We start from the raw sequence: 22812 nt of genomic DNA, 5'->3' as shown, positions 1-22812 counted from the left end.
TTTCTGACTGTTGGTAAACAGTAACTCGGCTCTCAGAGAGATACTGTACGATCATCTCTTTCTAGTGCTGAAAAGAATTTCACTTGCTGACCTCAATAAAACTCTAAATTTACTGCAATGCAATTTTTCTTGAGGCTTTGACACAAGGATTACATCAGCGCACATTGCATAACAAGGGATAATTACAGCTTCGGTACAGGTAACAGCAGCAGGTAACAAACAGAATTATCTCTCCATGGTAGGCCTGCCACAATGTGCAACCAACATGCAGCCTGCAGCTGTAGTGGCGAATTGGTGCATACGTGACATGTCTGCTATGTGTCAAGTTGTCTGCGAGTTCAAAGTGGGAAAAACTGCACCTACATTACACATGACATAAATACTAACGTCCTAATAGCATCCAGACCTGAAACAAACAAATGCACTGTACACAGTTTTTCTTTAACGTGCAAATTCATTTTGTTGTTTGACAAACCGGGAAACTCTGGGTAATTTTTCTGACCTTTCTCATTAAATGCTGTCCAGTGAAGACTAAACCGTGATGGATGGTGCCCTGCACTCATTGTCCAATCATGAGGGCAACATTTGAAATTTGAAAGGGACCCTCTCATCTCCAGTCACCTTGGTGCTGGTGAGAACACTTTTTCCACATAAGTTAATTGTGACTTTGGTGGCTTTGTAAATTATACATGAGGGTGCTTGTGCATGCTGCCTTGAATAAACATCTCCTTGAGTAAAAAACATTTTTGAGAAAATGTCACGGCAATTAAAGATGCAATGTCTCAACGCGCCGAAATGTTTAAAAAGCGTTCATGTGTCCCTAATCCAGACACACTGTTTTTATTGTAGTCATGGCATTACCATTAACTATTACCGGAGGAGCCACTTCCTTCACAGCCCCTTCTGACAGGCCCACCTGGCACTAAATAGCATGGAGCTGTGACTTCAATCTCTGGATTGGACCTGCCCTGCTCTCTCCCTTTTTTCTTAACTGGGTTATCCGTTCACTTACACGCAGGAGGAGAGAAGGGTTAAGAGGGGCGATGGGGGGGAGCACTTAGCGAGCGAGGGCCATGGTGGCAGTGCTGGAGTGTTATTTAATGAAGTAGAGGATCAGGATGCGCAGCGTTGAACACACGGAGTGGTGCAGGTGGTGCTACAGGAGTGGAGAGCGTGTGTCTGTGCAGGTCCGTGGTCGGGGGTGGTGGCGGTGACAGCAGGTTGCGGTGCATGTTCCACAGGGCGAGGGAAGGAGGTTGATGGTGCTGGGAGCCTATTGGGGGGAGGGGGCTGGGAGGTGCGGGTGCTAATAACATCACTTTTTATTGGCCCACAAGCCCAGAGGACTGTTTGTTTGTCTGCATGCATGATGGAGGGGATAAAAAGTTAATGCAAATGCACTGTGGAACAGAAGACTGGGCTGGTCACTGCTGCCCCCTGCAGGGCATCCTCCATCCCTTCGTGTGTGTGTGTGTGTGTGTGTGTGTGCGTGCGTGCGTGCGTACGTGAGTGCGTGTACGTGAGCGCGTGAGTGTGTATGTACATGTGTGTGCGTGTGTGTGTGTGTGCGTGCGTGCATGTGTGTGAGAGAGATAGATTTGTATTTGCTTTGTTACATTTGTTTCCATGTGTCTTGACAGACAAATTTCACAACATAAGCTGTGGACATATTTATGCTTAAGGGTGCTACTACATTGTGATTTGATATTTATGATCATTACACAGACACACACACACACACACACACACACACACACACACAATAGCAGCAGTTGACCGTGTCGCTCAGAAACAGTCATACTGTCCAAAATCTCATTCACCTTAACTTTCCTGTATTCCGTTCTTTGAATGAGCTTTGACACAAGGTAACAAACTGCCTTCATGTCCCCACCTCATTCTGAGAATTAATGTTATTGCAGTTTTATTTACATTATTGATCACCAGCGGCTAACTTTTTAATTCTACCAACCACGTGGCCAAAGGCACTCATTTGTGAATTAGTTTGTTTGGTGTCTTAGTGCTGACTGTGCAAAAGAGAAAGAGAAAGAGAATGAACATTTGAAGGAGAGATGTTTTTTGAGAGCGAAAGGGTGAGAGAGAGCTCTTTGTCACCTCAAAGTTCTGTTTCTGTGAACGGGAAGAGATGGAGTGAGGTATCAGCGTCGGGTAGTAAAAAAAAAACAGGGGGTGGATGGGGGGTGGGGGTGTAAATTCAACATGGGGGGAGCTGGGTGAGGAGAATATCAATCGGGCATGCAGCGTAGAGGCAGCCTGCCATGGTCCGCTCCAGGAGAAAGATTAGAGAGGGGATCAGTGTCATCAGCAGCAGGAGAGTAATGGTGCGGGCCAGGTTCAAGGCTGGAGCCAAGAACGTATCGGCGGCGCTGCCACCCCCATCCCATCACCCCCATACCGACACCCCCTACATGAAATAGAGGTTAACCGCCAATCCAGACTTTTCCCCCCTATTTTACTGAGGGTGAAAACTACCGCTGGGAGTCTCAGGACAATTTTTATATAGGATTAGAAAACAAAAATCAATATTTAATTATCTTTGAGCTTTTTGTGTCACTGCATCTTTAGGTCAGTATGTGTTCAGGAGCCGGGGTAGCCCCGGCACTGTAAGTGAAGGAGTCGTTAAAGAGCCAGTATCTTTTTTCTTTTTTTTTTACAGAGCTTTCATTGGACAAGGTTAAAGTTTGATGAAGGTGCTATAGCCCTGTTGTATGAGCAGGTTTATGAGTGCTCAAAACCTTTGAGATGATGGCGATACTGATTGTCAAGTTTTATATATATCTTAATTAAACCAAAACCTGGTACTGCCACTGTGATCGACAGTGATGCAACCCTATGCTCTGGCACAATGCTAAACTTTTAAATTAGTTGTCATAAATTTTAATCTCCCTCTAGAGGGATGGTCGACAAAACCATCATTGCTGGCCCTTTACACGGCAGCATACATCCCAACACAGCACTGCACACAGACCGTGTCTGCCCCAGTACATAAAACACTGGCTGTTTACGTGGCTCTCAGACGCTGTATTGGATTAAGGTGGCTCTTTAGCTTTTTTCCCCCTGTGGCAGTGGCCGATGAGCCTGTGGAGTGGATGTGACGGCCGCTTAAGCGGTGACAAGCAGAAGGTCAGTGTCGCTGATGAAGGAGTGAGGCCAGCTGGCCCTCTGATGTAGCCATCCTTTAAAGTACAGAGAGAATCCATCCTGTTTAAGGCAGACACCCAGACAGACATGGCTGGGGACTACGGGTAGGAAGGGAGAGAGAGACGGGGAGAGAGGAAGTGGGCAAGGTAAAAGGAGTGGCAGAGACAGAGGGCTTAAATGTCCCCATTCTGATCAGTACCTCTGTAGCAGGCAAAAATGTTCCCCGGTCCCCTGGGCCATTTATTAAAGTGATGAAGAGCAGAGTGGCCCACTATGAATCAGACTCTCCTGTCCTCTGTGCGCTGCATAGGGATACTCATGGCCACACGCTCTCTCCCCAGTTGATCAGGGCGATGCCAAGAGGAGGATTCCCGTGGGAGAGTCTGAAGGCACCAGGTGAAAGGAGAGGAGAAAGCAGAAGAGGCCTTTCTCGGCCGAGCTGTGCAGAACTAGACTAGATTAGATGGGATTGGATGAAATTTGAATGATCCCTGCACGAGGGGTACACTGGGCCACTACAGTGGTAGAAAATACAATAAGAAGAGTGAGAACTAAATAACAGACAAATATTTTAATCTGTTAACAAAAAAAACATTACATCCATTTACAGTTATAACATCAGATGAATGTAGCTTCTGTGCATAACTGGCTATTTTAGGGTTTATGTCATAATAATTGTAATATAATATGCTATATGCATGTACCTAAATCCAAAATATGAATGTGTGTGTGTGAGTGTGTGTGTGTGTGTGTGTGTGTGTCAGGTTGTGCTGTGTTGTGCACAGCCAAGCTAGGCTACACTATCCCTATGCCTCATTTACCTTTATGAGAATGAGGGAAGTCCCATACTCTGATTATCCTTAATATAGCCATTAGTAATTAAAGGCCAGTGGAAAGCAGAAGGGCTGCATGGGGATAGAGCTTGACACGGTATCGCTGAATTATAAATGGGAAACTCATCTTTGTGTTTGGCCAAGAAAGGACATGTAGTTGTAGTTTAATGAGAGAAGATTGTATGCCTCTATTTGGGTGGTGTCTTTGTAAAAATCTTTCTGTCTGTCAAAGGATAAACAGTTGCGAAGGATGAAAACACAGATCGAGATGCTCCCCAACACCATGCACAGATCAGCGCTGCTCTAAAGCTGTGTTCCACAGAAGTTCTGAAGGTGTTATTGTCGTACCATATGAGTGAGCTGTCAAGACATTTCCTCCACCTAACTCCCACTCTGTCTTTCACCTCCCCTCCCCACCACCTCTCTCTCCTCCCCTCCCCTCGCTCTGACACCTTCCCTCAGCGTAATACACACCAGCAAGCAATCGATACGCACTCAGCCGAGAGCCAGGAGGAATTGTGGCAGTGTAGGCACCACGCATTACAGGGTGGCCAAGGCCAATAAGCTGTGGAGGGGAGAAGGAGAAGGACAAAATTGGGACTGCAGCTAAATAACAGCTTTAACGCACAGACTGCGCCCGTGATGATTGGATAGCCATTCTTCTACGCATTAAGACTTTATTTTTCACTGTCTGTGACGCGCATTCAAATTTGGAAAGATGCTGTCATTTCGATCGAACTGACAGTAATTTGGGGGGCGATCTGATCCCTTTTAAAATACCCTCCTCGCCACCCACATTATTATGCTTATTACTGTTGTGAATGTGATGAAATGTGCGGAGCGCCACAGCAAGAGATATGCCACTATGTTTCCATAGCAACATATCACACTGCCACCGCTGCATCATGCTCTTAGATGACAGTCACAACCTTTTAAGACCCCTGAAATATACGAACACTGTCTGTTTGCGTGCCAGTGAGAGTGTGTCAGTGTGCGCCACCATGAGCGTGTCCATGTTTTTCTGCTAAGTAACAAAAGTTGGACAAAGGGGATACCACTTAAAGCATTTACATGTAGAGGATGGGATGGGATTTTTTTTTTTAAATGCCCCAGACTTTATCATGATTTATTTCATCAAATTATTGTGTAATTATGTGTTTTAATTTTTCCAAGAATTAAAAAAAAAAATTACCTACAAACTAGAATTTACCAAAACAGGTGAAGTAAAGCCAAACTGTCCAAGAATGCTTTGTCACTGTGCAGCAACAGTAGCCGGAAATTAAATTACTTTAGTCTTTCAATTAACCTATTGATACACTCATTAAGCCTATGCTTTTTTCAAAAACAACAGATTTAGTACTGTACATGGATACACTGTGATCCAGTGACAATCAAAGTAGGCCTATTGGACACCATAAGCCTAATAGTGTGATCCACTGCTGTTTGTCATAAATGTTTCCCAATGTCTATTAATGTATCAACTGTTGTATAAATCATGCACTTTATTTGCATCAGGTAAACCTAGCAAATCCTATAGCCTAGCAGTATGGTACAGATCTTTTTGCGACTGAGCTGAAAAACCTCAAGTACTCTCACAATAATGCTCCCGTCTCATACCTGATGCATAAATGAATAAGATTAAGGGGCAAGAATAGGACAAACTTATTTTTCTGTCAATGAAGGGCATTTATTAATTTTTCCTACCTTTAGGATTTACACGACTCTCGCACTCGAATACACAATACACACATCACTGACACAAAACAAAATAGTCCCCAGCACTTGCGTGGAAACAAATATAGTGATAAAGTATTGACAGGATGAAAAATATGTTGGTGCAGGTGATTCAAATTAATTGTTATGGCGAAATAAACAAACATGTTGTTTGTATACTGTGAGCAAGCGTGGCACTGCTTTATTCAGACTATGCAACAGCTGTTTTCTTATCATAAATTTAAAATGAGCGTGCTCTATACGGCGTTAGTTTGTGTTTGTTCTGTGTCTGATTGTTGGTTAAAGCACTTCACCATCCAAGCCTCCTGCTGGTTGAAAGATCCCCTGAAGTTACTGAAAGAAAAAGGCCTCCGGCATCATCAGTCCTTCTGATTACAATCAGTGGCATCCAGACGACAGCATTTGGAAAGAATTAGATGCAAAACACCTGTCACTTTCAGGAATACAGAAAATAACAACAAAAAAAAAAGACTTTGACAGAGTTTGAGACTGTCACATAGGTCTCTCCCCCCCCCGACACATATCTTGACTCTCTGTTATTGTTTCACCTCTCCACATTCACAGTGACGGACACAGGTGCCGGACGGACATACTCTTTCTATTGTAACACTAGTTTTAATGATTTTAGACGCCTGTCACATACTGAAACTAATCCATGGCATCCGCACAGAGGCTAACCTATACACACTTCATCATGTTCTAATCACCACCACACACACGGCCTCGCGACCCCTCTTTTTATCCTTTATTTTACTCCATTAAAGGTTGAATGTGACCCATCAGCAGAGTCCGGTCACTTCTCCAGTCTGTACCGCAGCAGCAGCAGCAGCAGCAGCAGCAGCAGCAGCAGCAGCAGCGTGGCCCACACCCAGTCTGAGCCTCGGGCAGACCGCCATGATCTCAGCTTCTCCGTAAATGTTTCAAGTCCGAGAGACCGTCAGCTATCAAAGGCCTGTGAGTGACCACATCCAAGCAGCCTGGGGACATGTGTGGAGCACACACACACGCCAGCCGCACACGCACACACACACACACACACACCCGAAGTAAAGTTTGCATAACAGAAAAAGAGAGCGAGTATCAAAGAGTCTTCCTTGTAGGCAATATAGTGAAGATGCTGTCTGCAGCTGAGAATTAAAAATGGGTTGCCATTTATCCGTGCTCTGCTTTTATTCACTTTCACTTTGTCTATTGCTTTTCTATTTATCTCTTCTCTCTCTTCTTCTGTCCCCCTATATCTCAGTCTGCCGCCGTGTGTCTCTGTCTGGGCTAAACGTGCTCTTTGCCTCCAATTTATCTGCCCATCCCCGCCGCACCCTCCCCCATCCCATCTCCACCTCCATCTCTCTCTCTCTCTCTCTCTCTCTCTCTCTCTCTCCTCAGCCGTCTTCGCCCCTTCTTCCATCGTAGATTGACTCTTTCCAATTACATGAGCAGTTTCTTCAATCACACTGTAACAAATTACCTGACAAATTAAAAAAACACCAGTGATATTTTGTGGGCTTTAGCGCGGGCCATTCTTACCCTTAATGAAATTTGCTCAGCCATACATCAGGAGTCTGTTGTCAGCCATGCACGGCTCCTCAAATCTTCCCTTTTACGCCCGCTGTTTTAACACCTTTTATACACATAATTATTTCCACAAGAAATGCACACCTTTATAGCTGGTGGTCTCGCTGTTGTTTTTTTCTCAAATATTATTAAATTGGTTCAACTTTTGCATTTTTTCCCACAACACAGATACATTATAGGGAAATATGTGTGCATGCCTTTGTGCCACATACGTTGGAGAGTCTGTAGATTACAACGCTAACATGCACAGGTAATTTAAAGATTAAGGACGTATATGATCAGAGGCAGGTTCCGTATTCGTTAATGTCAGTCTGTTAATATATTCTTCGGTCCTGCCGAGCACATCTCAGAAGTTTGTCCATGCGCTGAATTGAATGTTTAGAACGTTCGAAAAATTCATGAATAATATTTTCCTGCTGTTGGAGGATTAATCACAGAATAAATTTACTTGTGAAAAGATTTTCCAGACTCTGAGAGGTGAGATTAAATGATTCAGGGTGCAGACAAATATATATACCTGTGAACATCCATATTTCAACTGTAACTGCATGCTCATTTTTCACATTGTGTATTCACTTTAACATCCCACTCTAATTTGAGTTATAGAGGCAATGTTTGCTGTTGCACACGGTGTGTGTGTGTGTGTGTTTGTGTGCGTGTGTGCGTGTGTGTGTGTGTGTGTGTGTGTGTGTGTGTGTGTGTTTTGTTGGTGGGTGGGCAGAGTTGTGCTTTACTGCACATACTTATTTGAGTTTACCTCTGTGTGATGTTTATAGGCTGATAGTGAGAAGTAGCATGACCACAGGCCAAATGACATAGTGTAACTTCCAAAATGCAGGCCACACCATCCACACTTCCACGTTTTAGTTTTCTGCTCTTGTCGGCCGTGACTTGAATACCAACAGTGATTCGAAGGCCTTGCTAACACTTACTGTCAGTAACATGTCCACCTGGTTAATGTCCATGCAAAGAAATCCATGATGTTACTGTTCACAATTTTAGAATTTCTGCAGCCAAGCAACTGACTGCTGACAATCTGCTCCCTGTTTACTCCGTATGTACATGCGACAGATCAGGTTATGTACGTTTTTTCAGGGGTGTTATGGATGGAGATTATTTCTAATATGGAGTTAAAACGCTCGCCAAGATTGATATCATATTAGTATGGATGTAGCTACGGTATCAAAACCTGGCATGCTAATTTAAATATACATCTGTACTGATCAGGATTTACATCTTCAGAGTTTGAATTTATTAACAAGCACTGCAAAAAAAATCGTCCAGTAAAATGTTTTATCCACTTGATCCACAACCAGTATATCTTTTGTAAATGTGTATGTATATATATACATACATACATACATACATACATACATTTAGTTTAAAATAGGCACAATTTATCAGTTTCATTGCTTCACAAAGTGATTCCAAACTAACTTTGTATTTTCTTATAAATTGAAATAAGTAATTATTCTTTCATCAGGCACCCCTGCCCACACATACAACGTCAATTAATTTCCAAAAAAAAATATTTTATCTTGGTCAATCTCACAACAAGATTTATGAAGTTAATAATGTCATCTCCAGGAAGGGGAGTAGAATAGAGAGAGAGTGGGGGTCTGCTGGGATCATATTTGCCGCGGGCTCCCATACAGCTGAATTCAAGTCGATATGCTTTCTTAGTATGAAACAATCTTAACAGTATTACACAATATATTTATACTATTATTATAGACTTTAACAACTGTTATTTTTGGGAATTATTGTTATTAATGATTTAATATGTACGATAAACCCATAATCGCTACTGGGTCAAATCTGACCCATAACACCACAGATGTAACTTTTTTTTTAGAGGCATATAAAAATAAGAAAAAAAAGTTTCATTGTATTCACGAGGCCTTTGTTGATGATGTTATGAAGACTTGTTTTGGCTAGACAAAACAAAAAATGTTGGACACGATATCTTATAGAGTAATTTACAACAGGCAGCTCAGCTCCCATCAGTCAGCACACGGACTGAAAGCATCAACTGCTTGTAATGTATCATGATAACAGGGAGTATTATTGAGCTGTTATGACTTTTTATGTCATGTTTTGTGCTGCTTTTCCCCCCGTGTTGCACTAATGGCCTATTGAACCTGCCAATTCACGTTCAGCTGAGTGTGCGAAAGCCCTCCTTATTGTGAAAGGTCTTATCATTATAAACAGCTTACAGCGTCTCGGGCTGTACACAGGCTGAATACCAGGCGCAGAGTTAGCAAGGACCTATTTTCCCGTGAACAGACTCATTCCATCCAGAGGAGGGATTCCTGATGCTGGATGGGGCACAGGACGCGGAAAACAGATGCTGGTGCTGGAGCAGCGCCAGCATGTGCAGGGGACCAGGGGACCCGGATGGTGCGCATGAAAAGAGAGGGAGAGAAATGTTTGCTTTTCAGATGTGAGTTTCAAATGGGGGGCAGAACTATAAAAAGCAAACGTCCAGAACCGAGTCTCAAAGTCAAGGCCAGGGCCCTGTCAGATAAACACATGTGCTCCACTGCTCATTTTTGGAAACATATGCTTTAGTTACACTTCCTCCTCTTCAGAACCTTCTGTGACAGTAGTAACATTTTACAGTTCAAGCTACTGTACAGAACATGAGATGCCTCTGAAGAAAACACATTCCCAACGTTTAAACTTTCCAATGAGAAGAGGGTCTGCAACAGAGACACTGTAGCCATGCCCCATTAAGACAAATTGAAATGTAGACTAAAAATGAGTAGTTAGGATTTTTTTTGTCTTTCTCTGAAATGGTTCCTGGCTCAGCTTCATATTTACAGAAAAGACAGCTAAATGTCTGAACAACTGCGTCTGCGACCATGTGCTGAACACGAGTGTGCTGCATGCACACAGAACTGCACTCACCCTCGAGAACGTTAAACTTTCCCTTTACTCTTTCTCTGGCAGAATTTGATCCGGTCCACATGTCCCAAATTGACAGAAATTAACGCTGAAGCTGAAACCCAATCCGCTCCCTGACCCCCGTATGCTTTCCATGAACCCTCCCGGTAGATTCTCAGGGACATAAATCTCTGGGAAGCAGTTGTCGTGCCGAGCGCCTCTTCGCGGCCGCGGCCTGTGACGACCTGCGATGAGAGGTGGCTCTCTGCTTCCAGGTCAAACTGGATGTACTACATGTTGGTCAAGGTTACAATCATATTGTTTTATGACGAGCAGTAACCCCCTAAATACTGTAAATGTATCTAATCCCGATGTTTATGTTTGTCATATTTGGTGTCTGCCCAGGCACAGCTCTCGGGGTGTTGCTCTGCTTGCTTCAAGGCCTGATATTTGTTGTATTGACTTAACCTTCAATTAACCAGGATGCGTGGCTACTTTAATGACTTTCATGCCTCAGGTCATGGTCACTGTAGGAAACGTAACAGCCTTTAACACTGATGGTATGCTTCTACTGATAATAAAGATGACATTTCAGGCAAAGGTATAGGAAGCAGTCCATATGGGCCTACTCTAAATGCAGCTTGCATGTGCATGGTCATTCCTGTGTGTGTGTGTGTGTGTGTGTGTGTGTGTGTGTGTGTGTGTGTGTGTGTGTGTGTGTGTGTTCCCACCTGCACACACGGCAGGCAGTGAGTGAGTGCGCTCCTTCAGCCTTCAGTAGGATGCTATAAAAGTCAAAAACCAGATCAGACCCAGAGGAGTCTTCGTCTTACCAAAAAATTTCCCAGCCAGGAGAAAACACTTAAATGTTATGCGTTCTGTGGGAGCACTTTGAAAGGAGGAACCTCAACACGACATGATTCCCCGCTTCCAGCCGTCGACGTGCGATGTGTCAGCGGGGAAGCGAAAGCATCCGTAACATCCGTCACTTCCTGTCTTATCAGAGACACGTGAGAACTAAAGTTGACTGACTTTGGAATTTGGCCTGTTTCACATGTTATTTTTATGTGAAAATAAATGTACAGTCCCCCCCCCCCCAGATTGCTGTACTCTATTCATGTCACTTCCTCAGAGCTGAAATCACACTTTCCGAGAATTCAAGTTGGTTAAAAACTGAACTGATTTGTTTAAAAGAAAATGTTTCTCGAAACCAGAGGACATTGTCGTAATTATGCACCCTTATGGGCATACACCCATGCAGGAGAAAGGAAAACAAAGAGCAACAAATTAAAGAAAATGCCAAACAATTAAAATGCTAATTGTTTTGTATGGTACTGGCATGTGGAGGGGGGAGTCTGAAAGCCTTTCTTGAGAGCCCCCTCCGACATGCTATTGCTACTGTGCAATTCGGAGAGAGGAAGTCTGGGGGCTTTGTGCGTTTTTGAAATATTTTTTTATTTTGCCTCATGCACTGCTGCAAAGGTTTAGACTCATGATGAACTGCCGCTTCGAGGGCACACACTCGGATCACCACATGGAGTTTTGACTGACAGCCCCTCAGAATAACTGGCTCTGATGTGGGGGACGTGTAACCTCCCGCACTAAACTCATTCTGAACACACAGACCCACCAGTGCTGAGTAAACAGAAAATGCAAACGCTGGTTATTTAACAAGCCTCCACCTCTCCATCCTCCCGCCCCTCCATCTCCTCCCACCCCCCTGCCCTCGTCCTGCACCCCTGCCCCAGCATCCCCGCCTCTTCACACATTAAGTATGCATTGATTCAGCCTTCCCGTGTGTTATAAATACAGCATCGATCCGCCCGGCGATCAATAGACTCATTCACATGCATAGAGCCACTTTGATAACTCCCCTACTCTGAGCCACTCGCAATAGCATCCAGCTCCATCTCTCTTTCTCTCTCCATCTCAACATCATTCATTATTTCATTTCTATAGATATATATGTGTGTGTGTGTGTGTGTGTGTGTGTGTGTGTAAAGACACTTACAATTAGCTGGACAAATCCTTTACATGACAGACAGCCTACTCCAGTTCATAACTTATCTAAATCACTATTATAGTGCCTAAGCATGAATGCATGTCCGATAACATCCATTCTTAGTTATTGATGCATAGAGAAAAATGCAGAACTAAATACATAATTGTTAAAATTCCTTATGCAGTCCAGATCAGCGAACCTTGAGTCAGGTCTGAAGCGATCTCAGGTCTCCTTTAGCATCCATTCCTTCACCCTGATGATCGGCGTGCATGTTATCAAAAGTAGAGAAATACCCCTCATTTCATTATAAGTAAATAAATAAAACGTTATCGGGTGACTGATCGATCAGGAGCAGAACCGACCTCCTAACTCCGCGGCAACAAATCTATGATTATTTTCTTTCAACAGACATCTGGATGGGGGAAAAAACAGCTATAAGGGGAGGCAATTCACAAGTTACAAATGCATTTGTAATCTCAAAAAGACGGAAACAAACACCACACGTTTCAATCAGGCTGCATGTGGTCTGCCTCAGATAACATCCAGGTGGTTTATTGCCTCTATATGTGAATAAACCCATGCGCAATCTCTCTCTATCGCTCAAGCTGCTTAGCATGAGTTAGGCACTAAAAAACATGATTTAGAAAACTTCTTTTTCACAATTACAATCATTTTTATTTACTAAATTTCTTTGACATTCCTTTATCATTCCTATATCCTCTCTCTAGCAAGTGGAGGGAAGGTTATTGATGAGCTTTACAGGGGTCTGTCCCTGTTGTGCACTTAAGTAGCCCCTCATTGCTTTTATGGTGACTCACTAAAACCTGTCTTGTAAAAAAAGCAGGCCAGAGAAGATAAGGGAACGTGGAAGACATTCATAAAAGACCTTTGGATTTTATTGACACTGCCCAATCACTTGCTCTCAACTTCGCCAGTTCTGGATGGGAGTTAGCGTGCACGCTTCCACTGAGCCACAAGACAATTACAAGGTTTATTTCACTACATCTGGGAATTTTTAGTGGAGCGGAATAATCCAAATATAATCAACCATACTTCCTGTTTTTCTCCGCCTCAGTCATCTTCAGAGTTTGTCTCCGAATCCTTTTTCAAATCTCATCGAAACAAGTAAATTACAATTAGCACTCTCACTCCCACTCGTCTACTCCCACTGTCTTTGGCCCTGCTGAATGCCGAAGGAAGAAACAAACGGTATCATATCAAAATAGTGTATTTGTAGTTTTTCTTCTTGGTGTTAACATTTAGAATAAATGGAAAGAGTCAGCATGAAGCAGGCCTCTCTGGAACATGCAGCGGCACATTCAGAATGACTCGTCTTAATGTCAGAACCTCACTTTACATTAGCCGGGGTGTAGAACAGGCAGACAGATAATGTCATTTTGTCGCTGTGCTTTACAGCTACTCCATTCTGACAGGGAGAGGCTCGCCTGGCAGTGCGTCTCATCTTAAAGATCAGCCGTAATTGTGCCAGTGTGCAGTAAGACCCTGTCGTCCTCAGTGGGACTCTAATTGGCTTAAACTTAACTTAACCTTTCTGCAGCTTCATCCTGCAAGCAGCAGTCAAAACTGCATTATAAATGGATCTTTTGTAAAGCAACACAATATTGGAAACCATCGCAAGCCTCTGAGGATTACTGCCACACAGTGGGTAGATGCATGTTGCATGAGTGTGTATCATTGCAATTCCGTGGAAGAAAATTAAATCAAGGTTTCGTCTCATGCAGACCTTGTTGCCCAGAAACACATTTAAATTCAATTTATCCACCTCTGTCGACATATTTCACGCGTTCACCAAAAGAAAAAGAAAAATCTCTGCAATCATTCTCCATCAGCGTGCTCACATTTCTGAGTTTTCTTGCTTCTCAGGTCAAAGGGGTGCTCTTCTTTTATCCTTCAAAGATATGCAAATATCTCTGTCTCTCTCTGTCTTTTACCTTCAATCCAGTAAACTAGGCTTATTAAATGCATTAGGGAGAATCAAAGTTGAGGTGTGCTTTGAGTGCATTCAAAGACGGTGGTGATTGGAGCTTGAAAAGGGAAAAGATGGGAACCCCTCTTAGTGTCCCAGCGCCCATTACTGTACACTACTTCATTTAGCACCAATTAGATTTTCAGGTCCCTTTCTGCTGCTAATGCCCGGGCTTGCAGGGTCCATGCTAAATTAAGCACTAGATCTTCATTGCGGGCTGCAAACCAATTGATTTTGCCCCTTAATCAATTTATTTCATTAGTTATACATTCCTCTTGTTCCCCTCTCGCCTCCCTCTCTGCTGTCTCGTCTCAGGAGCCGCCACGAGGAGAGTGACCTATCCCGGAGTGTGACACAGAGGAGAGTGATTTGAATGATAACCAAATAGCTAGCACGGCCTCGGCGGTGTTTAAAGATCATATGTAAATCAAATGTCGGGGGGGGGGGGAAATTGCTTGGTGGGGTTCTGTCAGAAAACAATTTAGTGATCGTTAAAAGGGATGCCTCGCCGTCGTGCAAACCTCCGCAAATTAAATCAATGCAGCCACCGGTCTCTGCCCCCTTTCACTTCTATCAAGACAGCACCCCCCCCCCTCCACTCTCATCTTTCCTTTCTCTCTTTCTCTCACACACACACACACACACACACACGCACACGTAAAGATCACACAGAGGAAGACAGAGAGTGAGAGCCTAAACCTTGGAGATTGTCTGGATAAGAGTGATAAGGATGTTTTTATTACTCTGCTCCTACGCGGTGCAGTTTTGGAATTCTGAAGGGAGGAGAAAAAAAAGGGGAAGTGTTAAGCCTCAGCGTAAATAACACAAAGGGACACAGCGTGGCACATTCATGATGACAGGCGTGATAATGCAACATGAGATGCAGGGAGATTGAAACAGACCCCACCCAGGATGATCTCATCGTTTATCCTAATGAGATGAGTTACTATAGCAGCGCAAGACAGCTTTGCTGCAGAAGACATCAGTGCAGTAGTAGTTGTATAGAAAAATACTCAAAACTGTGGAAACCCCCCCCCCCCCCCCCCCCAAGAAAGCCAGTCATGCTTGACTCCTACTCCTAAAGCCCGCATGTGTCAGTCAAAGTCCCAGGGGAGAAGCTGCGCATTTCAGAAGACTAGGGAAATAAAAACATGTTGTGGAAAATCTACATTTGGTAGATGGAGGCGACATCACTCACTGCAACATGTTTGCAGAGTTGTGTGCCGGTGCAGGCAACAGATGTGGTTTGCAGTTGAAAAGCGGTGCGTATTCTATTTTCTTCTCGAAACAGGGATGTGCAGGCACAGATGTGGGTGGGCCGACATGTACGCATGCCCACATGTACATTTGCCGTGTTGTCTGCGGGGTGTGCCGTCTTATACAGTGTCACCGTGAACACATACTGTGAAAGCACTGTCTAAGAAGGTTGTAACGGCACCTTTGTAACGCCACTTACACATCCAACTGACACATGCACACACACACACACGCACACACACACAAACTCACGGAGCCGTATAGAGATTTTGCAGTACACACTCATTGTGTCTACTTGTCAAATGGCACCTGATATCCGCCAGCGTCTGGGAATCAAATTAAGTGAGACACTGCTGCCGAGGCCTCCTTCTCTTTTTTTCTCATCCGCCATCCCTGGGCATAATTAATTTTATCATCAGCGTCATTATTATTGTTAAATTGTTTTTCATATTTCATCATTTCTTTTCTCCACCCCCCCCCCCCCCCCCCCCCCCCCCAACCCCCCCTCGCCTTGCCCGGAATACCAAGTGGATGCTAATGTGTTTTGGAGATTGCCAGCGCACACAGAGATGGAGAGAGGTAGAGAGGAATGAGAATGAGAGAGGGTCTGAGATGGGGAGAGGGGTGGGAGATGGGGGTGAGACAGAGAGGGGGGCGGGGGGGTGGCAGATAGGAATAGCAGGAGAGCAATAAGGTTGGGAGGCAGGTGGAGGGGAGAAAGGGTGTCGGCGGCAGAGATGGGTGGGGGTGGTGTTGGTGGGTGCTCGCGCTGTTGTGAGGGGCACATTACGTATTCCACTGGCGTATTTGGAACCCAATTAATCAAGCAGAGGAGAGGAGAGATGCAGAAAGGATGAGATCGCCCTTCACGTTGATGAGGCCTGGCCGGGGCAAACGCTCAACCACCTGAGCTCCTAACAGCCATGCCGACACACAGGAATTATGGCAATACCTTCACTCCTTTCTCTCTCTCTCTCTCTCAAGCACACACTCTCTGGATCTCTAGCTCTCTCTCTCTCCCCTCCTCCTTTTCCCAATCCCTCTCTTTGTGCTAATGTAACATGAAGTCTCACCTTCTTCTACATATTCTACACCGAAGCTATTTACCTTACACATTTTCACCCTCTGGAGAAAAAAGCCCAGGAGTTATTTTATTTTCCTTCATCTGTTTGACGCAATGTTAAAAGTTTTCCCATAAAGTCAGTTTTTGTCAGAATGCGGGAACTATTTAAAAAAGCACTGATAAAATTGGCAAAGGGAAGCAAGTATGAGGCGAAAGTAGAAGGAGTTGTAGAATTAACAAATTAGAGTGACTGTGATTTATATATCTAGTATCTCACTGGACAGAAAGTAATATCCTGAACAGATGTCTTTACCTTTACTGACTTCTGCATCAGTGCAGCTCTTCCTGCTCGCCACAGATTTGGGGTCAAGGCTGCGGTGGCCAGCCACCACCGTCGATCGGTGGGAAATTGACCGTCTCATAGAGGAGGAGAGACGGAGAGAAAAACTCCAGTCCCTCGTTGACTTAATTTGATTTTCCTCCCTAGAATGCAAAGCCAACAGATCCCATATCTACATAGTGCTCTGTGCAGGGTCTATAAATATTGACCCCGCCATTTCCTGTGTGCGGCGTTAATGAAGCATTTAGTATACCCACAGCATTATGGAGGACCTATGTAAAGCCACCTCTCCCTCTGTCATTGCCATCCCCTCCTACATACACACACACACACACACACACACACACACAAACAGACTTACCCACAATAGATGGATTAAGGTGCCAAGAAAGCAGTCTTCCAAAAGGCAGATTAAAAAGGTCATTGGAAATGCTCTTTTTACAGGAAAACCGAAACGCGTACTCATTTTATTCCCAGATAGAACACAAATTGTGAAAACTTTTAATTTCTCAGGTAAAGCTGGAAGCAGACATTCACCACCTGGTGACAACTTGTCTGTTCTCCCTACAACGTTCCAATGACTGATGACTGCTCCATGGGGCACGTTCAATCTCAATTTCCTGGGTTGAACGACACGTTTTCTTGAAACAGCGTGCAACAAACTTTGAGACTTTTGCTCGTTTGATGTGCGTGGCAGGGATGTTACCCAATCATATATACAGTTTAAGCGCTATTTTAAAAAAAGGCAGTGCGTGTATGTAAGACAACAGGGTTGTGGGCTATGTGCTGATGGTGCCCCGGGTGCCTGTCATACACGTAATGTGCGAGCCGCAGTTAAACCTAATGTAGAGTATTTCCTTTAAAATTGAATAAATTCAACCAAACAATATAAACATTTTGTTGTTATGGATTGCTTAACTATAAGTATAATCTAAGTTTCTTTGGATTTATGACTGTAGCCATTTTGCTTCATGTCTTGCTTAAATCCCACGTAGCTTTTGTTGCATATGGTGTACCCTGAAATACTTTTGGGCTTTTAATTTGAAATGGTGCTCACAAGTGTTGAGTTTGTATCAACAGCGTAATGGAGTCAATTTAACAGGGCAGATCCAAACAAATGTTACCCCAAAAAAATGAATTTACAATTACACCTATGAAACATAGAGAATTAGAAATAAAAGGACTGACTCTAATCAAGGCCCATTATCGTCTGCAGTAGGCCCCTGACACAATTTTAAAGAAATTAAGTAACGCTTTGTTGAAGCAAAACTTACTGTATTTCCCACAGTTTTTTTGCACATGCATTTTTCAATTACACAAAACATTTAGTGGTCTAACAAATTAATGTGACATTTATTATATGTTTTGATTTTAGGAATGCTTCCCTAAAGTGGTGTAGTATTGTACAACATAGTGTTGAGGTATAACAACCATAGGCAGCAGATGGACACCCCACAGACATTTGTTTTGACCAACTGAGCCTGAGCCTGCCCTTATTTTTATCGCACAATCAGTGTGAAGGACAGTTTCCCAAAATGTCCTCTTGGAGTTCTTTTCTCAATCACTTCCCACATCTCTCTGCTGCATCTCCCATCTGTCACCCCCACTTCTCACCTGTCACCTCCTCACCTCACAACCAAACACCCTCCATCCTTTTTGGGGGGGAAAAAAATAAAATAATTTTGTTGTGGGGTCCCCGGGCGGTTTTGTAATTTCATGCCTGTGTATGATAATTTTATGCTGTCCTGCGTCGCGTAACTCAGGGCTGCCAAATGCTGACAGGTGATAAATACGATCTTTTCCGCCCCGTGTGCAGCAGACCTGAAAAAAAAAGGGGGAAAAAGACAGGAGGGGGTCCGGGGGTTTGGGTGCTGAGAGTTTGTGGGGGGCAGTAGAGGGGGGTTCCTACTGCAAGAGACTGGAAGAGGCCTTGGTGGAAGCAGTGTGCACATTGGTGTCGCCTGTACTGGAGCAATTTCACAGCTTGCCCACCCCACCTTCTCTCACCCTCACACGTTCATTCACTTAAAACCTGCCTCACCACATCTCCCTTGTCCTTTCTTTCCCTCTCTCTTTTTCCATCTCCCTCTATCGCTCTCTCTATCCTGTTTCTCCCCTCCCTCCTTCGTGTAGCCTTGAACAGCAGGGATAGTGATCAGTGGAATTTTTTTTGCTTCTCACAGGAACTTCAGGAAATAAACAAGAGGACAGTATGTAGAAATGAAGTTTCCCACCCCGTCAAGGGGACATTTATGTGGCGACGGGGCAGGAGAACAGAGAAGGGGAGAGAGGGAGAAGAGGGAGGACAAGGAAGTGACCCAAGCGTGGAGGACTGATGGTTTTCTGAGTGACATAATTATTCGCCTCCGTGCATCGTGCAGTCAGAATGATGATATCCAGGGGAAAAAAAGTCCAGTCTGTGCACACATGTACACAGGGTACACAGTGACCTTCACATTATACCTGCATGTCATGTGCATTATAGTTTATAGGTTATGGCAAACATCCTAAAGATGGGCTGGCTCTCCCTACAGCAAAAATACCTGTTTGAAATTCACCTCTTTGGACATGAATATCTTTATTCTGCTGATATTTTCTTAGGTGCAAGTAAAGGATCCTGATGACATTTAAACATTGCAGTAATATGAAAAACTGAATATGATCATTCCTCACAGCGTTTCTGTGGATCCTACACCATGTCCATGAAATCCACTCAATCAATCTGGAGATGTGGGCGAGGGGAGGGGTGTCTGCACCACCGAGGTTCCAAGTCATTAAGCAGCCAGAAATTAATTGACTTCACGGTCCTTATATCGCTGAGCGTAGGCTTAACCCAGGCACTGCAGCCGCTATTAGTATTGTACTGCTTGTTCCAAGAGCTTCAACATTGGAGGGACACAGCCTGATTCAAGTCAGCAAAAAAAAAAAACGGGTCCTGATGTGCTGTACAGTGTGATTAATAAGGTGATCACATGGTGACAAAGTGCCTCAATGATACGTTGTACACGAAAGGTTAATAATGTACATGCATGCATATGATTTGAGCTCATTATGTCGCAGTTACATATATGTCAATAAATTCCAACATAACCTGCAATCATCAAAGTTGCGCATGCATGCGCGCACACACACACACACACACACACACACACTAAGATGAGGACCGTCCTCGAGGCTCTCTTTGACCTCTATGTTCGATCTCTCTTTCAGAATCCAATCAGGCTGAAGTCTCCAGAGGGAGAACAGAGCAGAGGGGGAGGAGGAGGGGGAGGAAGTGAAGTTAGGAGCACAGAGTCAGGCAGCAACAGGAGCTTAACACATACTATATATGTCCATGCATGCCGTCGGAGCCACTGGAGCTGCGGTGCTCAGGGGCAGCGGGTGCTCAGTCTGGCGTGCTTGATGTTGCTGTGCACCGCCAGGATCAAGACGAAGGGATGTGGAGTATAATTGTGTGTGTGTGTGTGTGTGTGTGTGTGTGTTGTCTATGTGTGGAGGGTGTTGTTTAGATCAGATCAGATTTGTTTTCTTCATGCCACTTTGTGAATGGGGAGGAAAGACTTAACAAGAGGTGACAATTTATGAATGAAAGGAAAGATGAAAGAGCGGATGGATGGACAGACAAAATGGTAAACAGAGAAAGTCACTTCAAAGTGGGTCCTTTTCCCGCTCATGTGAATTTTACAATATTCTGCAGTTTCTTTCTTCTTTTTCCTGCACTTGTCATTATTGCAGGCCAGATCAGTGAGGACTGACATCCATCAGGCAGGCGCGTTGAGTTGGAGTTCAGTCTGATCTGCTTCTGCACAGTTCCGTTCTGTTTCACTGCATCGAAAACACAGGACATTCTGAAATGTTGTCTCTTTTGTGACACGAGTTAGGAGGTCGAGTTCATGCCGCAGAGTGGCTCATAGTTTTTTAGTGACACAGTAAAAGGTTGCGTTCGTGTTGTTGTTGGGCACTCCGGCTTTTTCTGAGTCCCTGAGCACCTGCTCCTGCAGTGGACAGAGTGCCCCCTATTGGTGCCCAGCTGGCTGTGAGATCTCTATTCCTCCTCCCTGCTCTGTATGTGTTATGATGCAAGGTGCAAATGATGCAAGATGCAAAGTAGTATAGTGCAACAAAAAATATGTAAGCAGCACTTTAGACTCTCTTAGACTATAAATCCCAATGCACTTGCAGTGTGCAGGTTGATTGCATAACCTAGATATTATATAATATTGCCAGGTTAATTCCCTTGTCTTTTAATTCAAAACTCATCTACGGATAAACAGGTGAGCATGTGGACATAAATCAAATAAAGTGGCAGATGATGAAGGACCCTTACTCTCGCATGAAAATCGGCATGATATAAAGTGAAGGATTCAAAGTCAATAAAGGGACAAATGAAATATTTTTTTGTATGACAAATACATTAATGCTGTGACTTTGACCTAGACTCTGAGTATTGTTACAACAGACCCGGCCGTTGCTGGACAAATCATTAAAACTGTGTCAAGGAAAAATCCCAGTGAGCTTAATAAAACAGTATGATTAAAATTCAAGCAAGGATGGTAGTTATTCCACACACAATGGCTGCTTAATATACAGCCGTGTGCAGGCCCCAGGTCTCTTTGTCCCAGGCCTCAGTGCTTGTAAAGAGCAAGGTCTTTTTACATTTTGACCAGGTTTGAGAAAACAAGCTGCTTACACATTCATGCTCCACAGCAGACGGGAGTTTTGGACGGAGGGCTGCTTCACCTCTGACACTCACAAACTCCAATCCACAGCACCTGAAAGCGTCTTTCTTCTTTCTTCCTTGCTTTCTTTCGTTCGTTCTTAAACAACAGAAAGTCTAACCGGTCGGGATGTCATGGAGAGCATCAGTCGTTGCTCCAGAGACTTTCCTCCTTTTCTCCTTTTTACTCCGTGCTCCGTCGGTTTTGTAAAGTGTAGACAGTCTGAAAGTCTCTGCTGAAGAGTCTGCAGATAGCTCTTCAGCAGGTTGATAGAGATTTGTGATAGGTGTGTGTGTCTGTGTGTGTGTCTGTGTGTGTGTGTGTGTGTGTGTGTCTGTGTCTGTCTGTGTGTGTGTGTGTGTGTGTGTGTGTGTGTGTGTGTGTGTGTGTGTGTGTGTCTGTGTGTGTGTGTGTGTCTGTGTCTGTGTGTGTGTGATCTGCTGCCTTGTCAGTTCCAGCACAAGGGAACTCCTAAATGGATCGGGTCACTGCTGATCACATGGCAGAGATAATGGTCCAAACAACCTTGACGAGAGTGGAAGAGGTCTCTCTATTTAATTAGAAACTTTAATATTTCATTCTCTGCTATGCCTCATTACAGCCCTTCCATCACACCCTTCCAGACCCATACGCACTACAGCGCGGGCTTTGATTCTCGCAGGATTCTCATTGGCCAGAGTTTCTGTTGCAGCCCTGAAAATCCAGCTAAAGATGGGACAAAGAAATGCCGTTTTGTTTTTTCTGTTCACAGTTTGTCAGTAGCTGAGTGCTTTTTTTTTCTCCTTCGGTGTTTATCGGAGTGATTTATTTTAGTGTTGACTTGGTTACATCAACAGCTTTCATTGCAAGTAAAATACAATTATTTGCAATTTCTTTGTTCTTTTGTTGAAAAGTATGGAAAAGATCCTTATGTGATGCTACAACTTGAACTACATGTACTTGTCTACTTGTGAGGGACATAACTGTCCTTGGAGAAATCGTGATTGAACAATGCCAACTTTCTCAAATGTAAAAACAATTATGAGGAAAAGGAGATCAACAACATGACATTTATTTAAGAAAATACATTTTACAGTTTGAAGGCCTGATTTAATGACTTCAATATGAGTTACTTTGCCAAAAGTACAATTTATTTCATTTCTGTGTTTCAGTGTGTTCAGATAGAAGGCCAATAGAATTTTATACAGTCGAAGGAAAGGTAAGATTAGATGTAAATTCCCTGCAAAGATGCTTCAGCCTGAGTTGACAATGTTTCAACTTG

The 22812-nt window shown here is 43.8% G+C and overlaps 1 protein-coding gene across 6 annotated transcripts in view; it reads left to right on the top strand.

Moving 5' to 3' along the window:
• LOC118314520 overlaps nucleotides 1-22812 on the top strand; it is a 206912-nt gene that overhangs the window by 146882 nt on the left and 37218 nt on the right. For 2 of the 6 annotated variants that reach the window (XR_007030192.1, XM_047329320.1), the window contains one exon: nucleotides 6491-6680. The exons of the other annotated variants lie outside the window; for them this stretch is intronic. Coding sequence is in view for 1 of the 2 variants with exons in the window: in XM_047329320.1 (XP_047185276.1) it covers nucleotides 6491-6680 (190 nt within the window). In the remaining variant the exon portion in view is untranslated. The remainder of the gene's footprint in view (nucleotides 1-6490; nucleotides 6681-22812) is intronic. 6 annotated transcript variants of the gene reach the window in all.

The sequence above is a fragment of the Scophthalmus maximus genome, chromosome 19 (genome assembly GCF_022379125.1).
Source record: "Scophthalmus maximus strain ysfricsl-2021 chromosome 19, ASM2237912v1, whole genome shotgun sequence".
Lineage (NCBI taxonomy): Eukaryota > Metazoa > Chordata > Actinopteri > Pleuronectiformes > Scophthalmidae > Scophthalmus > Scophthalmus maximus.
The sequence above is the reverse complement of the archived record's forward strand: the minus strand, read 5'-3'. Positions and strand labels throughout refer to the sequence as shown.